This window comes from Megascapheus bottae, chromosome 14 (assembly GCF_031878675.1).
Source record: "Megascapheus bottae isolate mThoBot1 chromosome 14, mThoBot2.hap1, whole genome shotgun sequence".
Classification (NCBI taxonomy): domain Eukaryota; kingdom Metazoa; phylum Chordata; class Mammalia; order Rodentia; family Geomyidae; genus Megascapheus; species Megascapheus bottae.
The window spans coordinates 24,196,470-24,208,923 of NC_143522.1; the positions used below are offsets into that span (position 1 = coordinate 24,196,470).

At 44.6% G+C, this 12,454-nt stretch overlaps 1 protein-coding gene and 1 long non-coding RNA gene across 4 annotated transcripts in view; one reads left to right on the forward strand and one right to left on the reverse strand.

The window, feature by feature from the left end:
* The window catches only part of LOC150054827 (uncharacterized), a 67,710-nt gene that overhangs the window by 13,484 nt on the left and 41,772 nt on the right, over positions 1-12,454 (forward strand). The gene's annotated exons all lie outside the window — the stretch shown is intronic.
* Fbln5 (fibulin 5) overlaps positions 2,547-12,454 on the reverse strand; it is a 61,910-nt gene continuing 52,002 nt past the window's right edge. For 2 of the 3 annotated variants that reach the window (XM_090344715.1, XM_090344714.1), the window contains exons 10-11: positions 11,140-11,335; positions 2,547-3,488 (exon numbers count right to left, since the gene is read on the reverse strand). In XM_090344715.1, the coding sequence (XP_090200841.1) occupies positions 3,327-3,488; positions 11,140-11,335 (358 nt within the window). In that variant the 3' untranslated portion in view covers positions 2,547-3,326. The remainder of the gene's footprint in view (positions 3,489-11,139; positions 11,336-12,454) is intronic. The other variant, XM_090344716.1, reaches the window with a different exon arrangement.

Below are 12,454 nucleotides of genomic sequence, written 5' to 3' on the forward strand. Positions count from 1 at the left end.
CCTCAGAAAATTTTCTAAGTGTGTTACCCAAGTCTGAGAGGCAACAGGTAGGTGGATTTTGTGCCAATTAGAAGTGTTATGATTGGCACACTGCTGCGAAACTCTAAAAGTATAGTTTAATGGAAATGCTGGCTGTCATCCCCAAAGTACATTTCAAGGAATCACAAAACTTAGAAATAACTGAATGGAAGTTTTCATTTGTGTGGAACTCAAAGATTACGTGATAGCACAAAGACTTTTGCAGGTGCCCAGCTCTTAATCCAGACCCCCTTTCACCACAGCCCCCTTTGACATTGACAAGCTCAAGTCCAGAGCCCAGAGATCTTAGGGTCCCAAAAAAGCCAGGTTGCTGAGCTCCATGTTGAAGTACAATGCCAAAATTCAGACAGCAGGCTTCTCCCTAGTCTTGTTTCTGAAAAAAATTATATTCAACCATTCCCAACAAAAGAAGCAAAAGGCACTGAGTTCCGAAAGCCTCCGGAACTCTTTCCCAAATGTTTTGGGTTTGGCCTCACAGTACACACTTTGCCCCAGGCCGTTCTTCCCTTAATTTTTAGGCCCAAGTGTATTATAAGGTAAATGGATCCCACATGCTTCTGATTCATTTATACTGAACTCATCAGTTCATGTTTTGAAAGAGCAGTCCTGGTCCAAGAAACCCTCAGAGTCTGCTTTTATGAAATCGCTTTGTGAGCTTTCTTTCTTAGAAGCAGGAAGCAACCTTTAGACATAAGCAAGTAAAACGTAAGCCCCAGGGTCTTGAGTTTCATTCCAAACGTGGCACCTTGGAAATCAATGGGTCCTGAAGCCACCAACACAGAGATTCCAGAGGCGAAACTTGACCTGGTACCATGTGCAACCAGTGCCCATGGTTCTGGCTTCTGGGTTGGTACAAAGTTCATAGAAACCTCACCCTGCTTGGAACACCTAAGCTTCCCTTGCATAGAAGGTGCTCTCAGCTGGCAGGTGCCTATCAGCCTTTTCTCTGCACACATCCCAGTGGAGCCTGCTTGGGCAAGTCTGAAGGAATTCACCCTTTTACTGACAGTTTCAAATCTGGAAACTTCTGGGCCAACATTACCTGAGCCTCTACTACTGGGGTTTGCATGTGTTCAGGCTGCAGCAACTTAGATGTTGCAATGACTGACAACTCAAAAATTGCCTAGTAACCCAGAGGTCTGGAGCACAATGCCTGTCACTATGGGGATTTAATAAGTACACTAGCAACAGGTGGAATGGAAGCATCCATAGATGGTTTCTATAGACTCAGCTTCACCTCCTGGGAGCACGCATGGCTCCTGGACTGGGCCAGGAAGGTAGCAGCCCCAACCTTATCCTCCAGTCTGTGTGAATGATGCTCTTAGCACCTGTCTATGCATCTGAACCTTTTGAAGGAGGAAAATCCCAAGTTCCTGATAAGGAAAAGGATGTTGAGTCTTGTGGGGAGGACAAGGTGGTTAGAGCCACATTGTCTATTTCTCTAGGGTTTTTTGGTCAAGACTAGCACTCTACCATTGGAGCCACAGCCCCTCTTCTAGTTTTCTGGCCTTTTTTTTTTTTTTGGTAGTTTAGTGGAGATAAAAGTCTCCCAAGCCAGGCACTGGTGGTTCATGTCCATAATCCTAGCTACTCAGGAGGCTGAGATCTGAGGATGGCAGTTCAAAGCTAGACTGGGCAGGAAAGTCTATGAAACTCTTATCTCCAATAAATTACCACCACCACCCATAAAAAAGCTGGAAGTGGAGCTGTGGCTCAAGCAGTAGAACATTGGCTTTGAGCAAAAGCAGCTCAGGGACAGTGCTCACCCTTTCCTGCCTACGGTAGCTTCAAACTGTGATCCTTAGATCTCAGTCTCAAGTAGGTAGGATTACAGGCATGAGCCAGGGCACCTGGCTTCTAGGGGTATTAACAATGCATTTTCAACAATGTTTAGTATTCATTGGGTTTTCTGTTTGTTTTGTTTTGGTACTAGTTCTAGCACTTAAACTCAGGGCTCAGGTACTGTCCCTTAGCTATTTTTCTTGCGGCTAGCACCCTGCCTCTTGAGCCACATGTCTAGTACTGGATTTTTAGTGGTTAATTAGAGATACTGAGTCTCGTAAACTTTCCTGCCTGGGTGTGAGCCACTATTGCCTAGCTTATAATTAGTTGTAAAAATCCTAATGCCCAGACCTTCTGAAGATCAACATCCGTCTTGGAGATGAATCCTGGGTAATCGGCTCTTCCTTCAAAGCTCTACCAGTTATCAATCCATGCCTTTAGGATTGGGGGGCACTGACTTGGATGCCTCCCTTTCTTGTCACAGTCCTCCAAATAGTCTTTATATCAGAGAAACTGCCAGTGTTTTTCCAATGGCTTCCCCCTCACTTCATCATCCTCCTTTCACTCCCCGCCCCCCACCGCTGTCAGCTTTCCACCATCCTGGAGGATAGTCTAGCCTTTTGAAGCCCTTTCCAAGCCACGAAATTATAAACAAGTTTAAATAAAACTAAAACCAACCCCAAGAGCAGAATTATCTACAGTGTCAAAATGAGCCAAACACAAGATCTCTTCAAATATTTAATCGGTTTTGGAGAACTCTGCCTTCCAACCCAGTTGAGTAAAAATTCTAAAGAAAGTATGATTAAGGAGTCCTTAAAAAAAAAAAAAAAAGTAAGGGAGGTTGGGACTGGAAGATAGAACTTAATATGTGCCTGAGGCCTTTTAAAAGAATTCTATCACTTAAACAATACTCAAAATGCACAAAGAAAGATTAAACAGTTATACAGATTTAAGAACACCAAAAACTTCTTTTATGGCTGAACATACCAGACACGGTTTGGAAATAGACTCTTTTAAAAAACAAAACAAAACCCTTACATCCTGCTGTGGTTTGTTTCCCATTGCCTTCTCAGTACACGCAAGAAGCGAACTAGCTAGACCCAACATTCCCCGAAATCTCTTGGGCCTTTGCAAAGCAGCAACGCAACAAGAGACAGAAGTAGAAGAGGTGAGAGCAATATTCACAGTCTTTGAACACAAATTCATACCCCACCCAATCTAATCTATTTTCTTTTGAAAAAGGCCTTGAAAACATCACCGACGATCTCAAATCAGGACAGCCAACAATAATACTTTTTGATAACTGTATCATAAGAGCTGGGGCTGGGATGCCCTTCAGAGTGGCGATAATAAAGGCAGGGGTCAGGACACCAGGCTGCCTCCTCTGGAAACGGTCAGCAGGAAAAGTGCAACGTCTGTCTTGTTCTCATTCTTGCTCTTGTTTCCTCTCTTCTCCTGTCCCTTGGCGCTGGTGAGAGGCAGTGTCCCAGGCTGTGGCCTGAGGATCAGAACGGGTACTGTGACACATATATCCGCAGTCGGATCACAGAGCTGCCTCGGAAGTTGATGACAGTGTTGACAGTGATCATCTCCAAATCCAGCTGGATGTCCCGGGGCCCTTTGATGGGCCGTGTCATCACCAGGGTGGCACTGATGGGACCTGTTTGCTGTGGACAGAGAGGGTGACATTAGCAGAAAGTGCCATGACTTCCCTTCAACTTTTCCTACTGTGCACCTGGTTCTAAGTCCTTTACACAGACATTGTAAATCAGCAATCTAGAAATGATTTGAGATGTAGGAGAGGTCATACATAGGTCCTATGTACCTAGGCAAATAGCATGACATTTTAAGAAAAGGCTTGAGCATGAGCAGATCTGCATATCCTCGAGGGTCTTGGAGTTAATCCCTCACCATCCACGCAATAACTGAAATGAATAAATGGCTCATTGATCAAATTTGCTGCACAACTCAAGACTGTCACTTCATCTTTCCAGGCCTCAGCTCTAAAATGAAGGTTTAGATCAGATTAGTAATTTTCAAACAAGTAACATCAGCAGCACTTCAGGATTTTTTTTTTCTTGTTCCACTGATCTTGTGGCTTGAACTCAGGGCCTGGATGCTGTCCTTGAGCTTTTAGGCTCCAGGCTAGCTCTCTACCACTTGAGCTATAACTCCAATTTCAGCTTTTGGATGTTTAATTGGAGGTAAGAGTCTCATGGACTTTCTTGCCTGGGTTGGCTTTGAACCATTAGCCTCAGATCTCAGTTACTTGGATAGCTAGGATTATAGGCATGAGCCACCAGCAAATGGTCAGATACTTTTTTTTTTTTTTTAACAATTTCAGTGACCCATTACAAGACTTTTTTTCCCCCTTCAGTTGTGAGGCTTGAATTCAGGACCTGGACATTGTCCCTGGGCTCTTTTACGCAAGGCTAGTGCTCTAACACTTTGAGCCATAGCTCCACTTCTGGTTTTTGAGTGGTTAGTTGGAGATAAGAGACTCAGGGAGGGGCCGGGAGTTTGGCCTAGTGGTAGAGTGCTTGCCTAGCATGCACGAAAACCCGGGTTCAATTCCTCAGTACCACATACATAGAAAAAAGCCGGAAGTGGTGCTGAGGCTCAAGTGGTAGAGCTCTAACCTTGAGAAAGTCCAAAGACAGGGTTCATGCCCTGAGCTCAAGCCCAGGACTGGCAAAAAAAAAAAAAAAAGAGAGAGAGAGAGACTCGGACTTTTCTGCCCAGGCTAACTTTGAACTATGATCCTCAGATCTCAGCCTCCTAAGTAAGCTAGGCTTATGGGTGTGAGTACACAAGAATTTCTAATTTTAAAGAATGCCTAGGAGAAGTGACATTTGTTAAGATTCCTTGTCTTGAATTCTGTAGTCACTTCCAGCTTCATCTTCTACAACCCCATTACTGAGCAACAAATAATTTCATGTGAACTTTTCAATCCCATGACTAGTTTTCTTCTTTTATCTTATCTTTTTCCTCTTTTCTCCCCCCATCCCCCACATATTTTTTCCTTTCTTGGAAGTGCTGAGGATCAAACTCAGGGCATTAGTACTTGCTAGGTAGATGCTCTACCACTTAAGCCAACCTCTCCACCCCATGGAACCTTTTTTCTAGAACTTTAAAGGAAGGAGTGAGAAAAGGCTGGCATCAATTCAGTGCCTACCAAGGCAGAGGCAAGGATCTATTCCAATTATTTCTGCGGGCTTCCATCATTCTAATCCTCCTAAGAACCCTAAAAGGTCTTTTTATTTTAAATGAAGTTCCTGGATCCAGCAGCAGCAGTATCACCAGGGAGGGGTGTCAGAAATGCAGATTTTCAGGTCTAATGCCAGATCTACTGAGCTTGATACAATCCCAAGGTAATTTCTGTATGCTGTAATCTTAAAAATTCTGATCTAAAAGCATAGGACTCTAGGGAAAGACCCCAGCAGCTGTCCTAAAGATATGTCCCAGTATCTTCTCATAAATAAGCCAACTGAGGCCCAGTAATGTTAATTGCTTAGAGCCACCTGGCTAGTCTAGCGAAGAGTCTTTTAGGTTTATCAGTCTCCTCTAGGTCACTGTGTCACCTTTAATTACCAGAAGAGACTAAGTGTTTTTCCTCTTCTTCCTGGCACTGTCCTAAATGAGAGATGCTCTGGGGCTGGACATACACAGGACATCAGCAGAGGCAATAGCATGACAGAGAATTAGGCTGGGCTGGACAATCACTTCCCAGAAGCTGTCATGTCCAGAAAATGTAAGCAACAGACTCCAAGAAATGAAGGAACGCGACCTGTGTAAAGTCATATCAGGCAATTATTCTGTCTCCATGAAGGAAGTTCCTGCTCCTTTGGGAAGATCTGAACATCCCCCAAGGACTGCCACTGGTACAAAGGGGGCAGGGCTGGCACAACAAGTGCAAGCCACGTATTAGGACCTTCTCGGTCCACTGGGCAGCTTTTACAGCCTTGCAGTTTCCTCTTGGTATTGGCCTTCTGTGTCCCCATCGCATCCGTGTTATTGTCACCTCCGTGTGCAGAGGATCTCTTTGACTTCCTTGTCGGCCCTTGCAAAACCTCCAAGCCCTAGGCCTGGACTTCGGCCACACAAGGAAATGCCCACAGCATTTACATATGCAAATCTCTCACCACCTCTCACTGTTTGCATGAACAGAAGCCAACACTGAGGACAGTGAGCTTATGGGATAGATCTTTGAAAGACAATTTGCAGAACCTAAGGTCCAAAGTGGGAATGGAGTTTGTGGAACCTTCTGAGTTATTCCTTTGAATTTCCTGGAAAATGTCTCTAGTTTATGAAAAAAAAAAACAAAAACCTTAGACTCTTCATTCAAAAGTAACCTTAGAATTCAATGACTCCAACCTCTGCCAGGGCCAGAGATGCCACCCTGGCAAACACCTGCCCACAAGCACCTAGGAGAGCTCAAATGTCTGCCAGGAGAGCTGAGGGCAGTTACCTCTTACTCCATATTCAGCTTTTAGGTCATTGCTGGCCTTGGTGGTCACAGATTCAGAATGACCATGGTGATATGATGTCAGGTATTTGGCCTCTTATTTAGTCCTCATAGCCTTCACTGGAAACCAGTGAAGGATACTACATAAGGTCATAAAACTGGGGCACGGAACTAGAATATCTGATTCAAAAAGCATGCTTCCGCACCTACACTTTATGATAAGGTCTCAGCACCTCTCCATTTCCTGTCATCCAGAAATGCTTCCTTGACTTGATCATTGTGAATTTATGTTCTGGTGTGGGGTTGGTTCTCCCTGCCCCCACTGGAGCATGTCTGTGTGGGCAGAAGCTTCCATCCTGTTTGTGTCTGAATTCTCAGTGCCTGGCTGCACTCTTCATTCATAGTGGTGCCCAATGAATGATGCAATAGAAGAAAACATGAGAATGACTGCACATCGGTAGCAATAACTAGAATAGGAGAATGCTGCCATGGCCTGCCCCATCTGTGTCTTCCAGGTTCTAATCCCACATGCACACAGGCTTGCTCAGAATCGGCCTTAGGGTGGCACTGCCTAACATGTGGCAAGGAGCCTAGTAGGAACAAGTCAGCTTCTCTGGCCCTTGTCACCTGGTTCACGTGTGCTATATTTTGGCACAGGCTGAACCTTGTGACCAGGCACCTTCTAGCCCAATTACATCCCAAGCCACTTGGTGAAAATTAATCACCAGTACTCTGTCCAGGCTTCAGTATGCCCAAGGAGCCTGGGCAAGGCCACAGGTGGCCGTAAGCATGTATGCATGCACATATGTGAATGCACATGTACTTGTAGATGGTAACTTGCCTTGTGCATGAGATAATGCTCTTCCGAAGGGTTTCTTGTTTTAAAAAAAAAATCAGTAAGGGCCAGGAGTTTGGCCTAGTGGTGCACGGAGGCCCAGGTTCGATTCCTCGGTACCACATACATAGAAAAAAGCTGAAAGTGGTGCTGAGGCTCAAGTGGTAGAGCTCTAACTTTGAGAAAGTCCAAGGACAGTGCTCAGGCCCTGAGCTCAAGCCCAGGACTGGCAAAAAAAAAAAAAAAAAAAAAATCAGTGAATCTCAGGGTGGAAGGGACTGAACCCCTCCCCCAGCGCCAGGATGTTCTAAGGCTCCCAGGGGCACATAGCTTCTTAACAACAGAAGCAACAGCAGCAGCAATAGCAACAACAGTGCTACACAACAACAGAATTTTCTTGAATACTTTCTATTGTGACTAAGGATTAAAGCAGATTTCTCTCATTATCATAATTTCTCTAAGATCCCCAAGTTATGAGTAGATAAATGTACCCCATATTCTAAAGAGAGTTGTAAAGTCCCCCAATAAGGACTGCCTGCCCAGGTGTAGGCACATGCTATCCGCACACAGCCAAAAGCCTGTGAGGGACATGGTGCTGTGAAGAGGGGCTAAAAGACTTGAGCAGGTTCCACTGCCCTCTTCAGAGTTTAGTCAGTCAAATCTCCAAACAGCCACCTGGCCATTCTGTGAAGTGACTGCCTCTGGCAGGCAACAATGCCAGCTAAAATGGTAACAATTGAGTTCAGACTTTCTTCACACCCTTTCCACCACCTGTGTGGCCACCTAAACAGAAGCAGCCACAATCATTGCTGTTTCTACATGGAAGGGGAGAAGGCTGCTTGCTCTGAACAAGGCAGAGGGAAATGACATTGAATGAGGCTGAAAGGCTGAAGTTCCCAAGTAAGCCAGCAGGACCTCTGATGAGAGAATTGGGCACTCAGGAGGAACTAAGGTGACTGATGATGATGTCTTGTGCTGTATGCAGGTTTGAGTCACAGGCAGAGAGAAGGGAAGCTCTTGACTCTTTCACCCCAGCCAAATGCCATTTGTTAGGTAAAAAAGTCATTCGGTGGACCGGGAGCTATGCTAAGTGGATGAGCTCATCTAATCCTAATGTAAATACTGTTCTGAACCCTTCTTTACAGAAGAGGAAATTGAAGCCAGGAGAGGTTAGGGAACACCCATGGTTACCTGGTTGGGGTACACTGGAGAACACAGTGTAAAGCCCACCAGCCTGGCCCTAAAGCCATGCTAGACTCCTGTGGCTGGCCTTCTAGCAAGGTCCTGCAGCTCTGGACAACTTAAACACTCACAAGGTCAGCTTTATCAAGCCAGTTTCTCTCTCCTGCTCCTCTGTCCTTTCTTCCTTCTGCCTCAGGGCCCTATCACAAGACTTTTCTACCACTTGAGCCACAACTTCATGTCTGTCTTTGTATAGTTCATGAGAGATAAAGGTCTCATGGATTTTCTTACCTGGGCAGGCTTCAAACTGCAGTCCTCAGATGTCAGCCTTCTGAGTAGCTAGGATTATAGGTTTGAGCCATGGACACCTATTTCCAAGCCTCTTTTCTCATCCTAGGACCTTTCGGGGGAGGGGGGGCATTGAGGCCTGGAGTCACCCCTATTAATTACCTTCAGTCAATGTCCCTTTGTACTCTTGATGTTCTCACATCTCTCTTCTGAACAAATGCAAAAGCACTGGGCTCTTCTCGCCATTCCAGGGAAGTATAAGCTCTGTTATAGCTCTTATCTCTGCGTTCCCAGGGCTCCCTTGCTGGGTGACAGTCTGGAACCAAAACAAGTTCCCAGAAAGGGGACGTCCCTCCTATCCATTCCAACAGAGGTCAGTTACCTTTCTCACCATCCACAGGTGCCTCTCAAGTCAACAGCCACAATGGCTGTTGGGTGGAGGGTTGGAGACCAGAGGCAGGGGGTATGAGTGACCATAGATATTCAGAATTTGTCCTATAACACTGTGTCCTTCAGATGCCAGCCCACAGAGGCAAATTAGGGTGGGTTCTGTTGTAAATATATGTTTGGAGAAAAGAACATAGCTTCGCCTCTTTTGTCCTATAGAAACTTCTATACTGTCTCTCCCCCCCACCCCGTCCCGCCCTGCACTGTACATACACATCAATTTCTTCCCAAGCCCTTAACACTGCTCACATTGTCTAATGAGCCAGTTCTACTGGAGCTCCTTGGATCATACAACCAAGGAAACCTGGGGAAGGCCCAGAGACCTTTTCTAATCAGTTCTTTCCACTCTCTCTGCAAAGGTAGATAGAATCTGTCAGGAGCTGGGAATGGGATCTAGAGCTCTGATATGGGACCGTAGTGTCACTGTCTGCTGAAAATGGGCCTATCCTGAGTACAGCTCCCCTGGCCCTCCAGCCATACCTGAGAGTTCACATGAATCTGCTAGGAATGTAGTATCCTAGCATAATAGACAGAATCATAACCTCAAACATAGCCAGCTCCTGAGTCTGGTTATTATATAAGGAAAATAATTTTGTAGAAGTGATTAGGAATTTGGACAAGGGGGATCTGTCCCAGGTGATATCGATTAGCCTTAAATTTGATCACACGTGTCATTCTAAGAGAGTAGCAGAAGGTGATTTGATATGTACAACAGAGGAGACCAGGGAGGTGGAGACAAGGCCATGTGGCCAGGGTCAGGTAGCCACTAGCAGCTACCGTAGCAACAAATGGACTTTCTTCTAGAGCATCTGGAGAGAGCTCAGTGCCGCCAACACTGTAAATTTATTTCAGGGAAACTGATTTCAGTCATTTGACTCATAAAACTAGAAGAGAATAACTTTGTTATCTTAAGCCACCAAGTTTGGGGCTATTTGTTATAGTCCTCCCTGGTCCTCTCTCACTATCTTCTGAAACAGATTCCATGGAGAGGAAACTTTGGGATCTGCTTTTTGGGAATGAGTCCAAATTCAGGCCAAAAGGTAACATCACTCTCTGGGTCTTGATCAAGGTGGGTGGGCACAGTGGCTCACATGTGTGATCCTAGCTACTCAGGAGGCTGAGATCTGAGGATCAAGGTTCAAAGTCAGCCTGGGCTCAAAAGGAACTGAGACTTTTATCTCCAATTAGCCTCTAGAAAATGGGCTTGGCTCAAGGGTAGGGTGGTAGCCATGAGCTGAAGAACTCAGAGACGGCGCCCAGGCTGAGTTCAAACCTCATGAATCTCCCCCCAAAAAGCGGCTTGATTACTCCAAGGAATGTAGAAGGTCAATCTCAAGTATATACATATACATATGGTATTAAATATATATAATTTGTTGTACACACACACACAAACAACAATAGCAGTGCAGATATTTTAGGGTGTGTACTATAAGACTTTCTACTGGTACTGTTAGGCAATGCAGCTCTAACAAACTTTATATAATGATAGAGTACTGTCTGAGCCATCCAATATGGTAGCCACAAATGTTAGAGAACACTTGAACTGTGGCTAGTGCCATAGAAGAACCAAAGTTGTCATTTTATTTAACCTTAATTTAGATTTTAAAATTTAATTAGATTGTGAAAGTCACATTGGCTACGATGCTGATAATGCTAAGAGTTCACTTCCATGAGCTAAATCTTTCCAATATGTTGGCATGTACGAACCACAAGAGCAAGAATTTGGGAGTGTTTTCTTCACTGCTAGATCCTTACTTTCTAGAAGTACATTGTAGGTGCTTCATAAATATTCGTCAGATGAGTGGATGAATAAATTGAGATGGGAATGTCTCCCATACTCTTTTAGAAGAGATTAAAAAAAAGACCATGCTTGCATCATGGCCTAAGTTCTCACTCCAGTCGTGAAGATGCTGGGGCTCAAGGAGGAAAAGCATCTGTCCAAAGCCCACACAGGAAGTGATGGAAACAGGACGTGGTATTCCTAACTCCCAGTTCTTCTCTCTTCACCTCTGTTCTTCCTAGATGCACTCTTAGCTGTTCCCATGACAACACCCCTTATCATTAACGGTGGTGGCCACTGCTCACCATTCTCTCTTACCCGCATATAAAATTCTCGACCCTCATTCCCAGATTTGATCTGGAAAATGTAGTAGGCTCCAGGATAGCGAGTTGTTGCTTGCATCTGGAAGATGTCAGCAGGAACAGAGCGTCCTGATACCACATCCATGTCCCGGAACAAGATGGTGAAGGGCTGGTCTCTGCAGCCTGTATTCTCAGCAGGGCACATACAGCGACTAGTGGGAGAGAAATCATATGAGAAAGCTCAGCAAATCCTTTCCTCACACTGGTTGTGCCTCAGCTCTCACTCAAAACAATGAAGCCACCCCTTTCCTATCATCAAATGCTGTAACTAGAGAGCTGGCTCTATTCTCAAAAGTCTCTGGCCTGTAGGTGAATTCTGCTGCCTACAGAAAAGCATTTTCTAGCATCAGATATTCTGGTTACTAGAGGATATAAATGACATCTCTGGTTTTCAGAACACTGGACTATTCTTGCATGAGCTTCACAGTTGTTAAAGCTTACTGATGGTCACGTAGGCCCTTTCCCAGCCCAAAGATGCTCATTAAGAAAATTTTAAAAGTGAAAATTACATTAGATTAATAAGTTTATGGATCTTTTAATACTCTCTATTGCACTTAGCCCAGTCTGTGTGGAATATAATTGAATCTTTTCATTTGATAAACCATAACTCAGAACTTACCATGTACAAAACATGACATTAGACACTCGGAAATTTAATAACAAAGACTGTGGCTTCAAATAGCTTACTTACTATTGAGAAAAATAAATTAGAAACATATATTATTTATCATATAAAGTAGCTAATTTGAAACACTAACCACATGTTCTCATATAAAACCAATGACATCCAATGCCACCCCAATTTATACCTATTTCCCTCCCTTCCTTCCCCTCCCTCCCCCGCTCCTCTCATTACTGAGAGTTCTTGTAAGAAGTACAATGACCCGTGTCTCAGTGGCCAACACTACAGGTTAATATTGTTAGTTTTCTAGCATTCTCTTTCCACTCCCAATCTACCTATAAAATCTATTGCTTCTTCTGTCAAAATAGATCCCAAATCGAACTCCTCGTCACCATCTCTACTGCCATGGCCACCCATCATCTCTCACCTGAGCTCCTGTGGTAACCTCCTCACAGGTCCAAGTGCCCTTTGTCAAACATAAACCAGACAAGCTCTTTTCCTTGTGTGAGACTCTTTAGGGTTACCGAGTATAACTTGAGTGAACACCAAACACCCATTTTAGCCTCCAGAGCCCTAAAGACCTGGCCTCTGTCAAAATGTCGCTTAACTCCTTCCTTCTACCTCATCAAAGTTACTCTTGTTTTTCAAC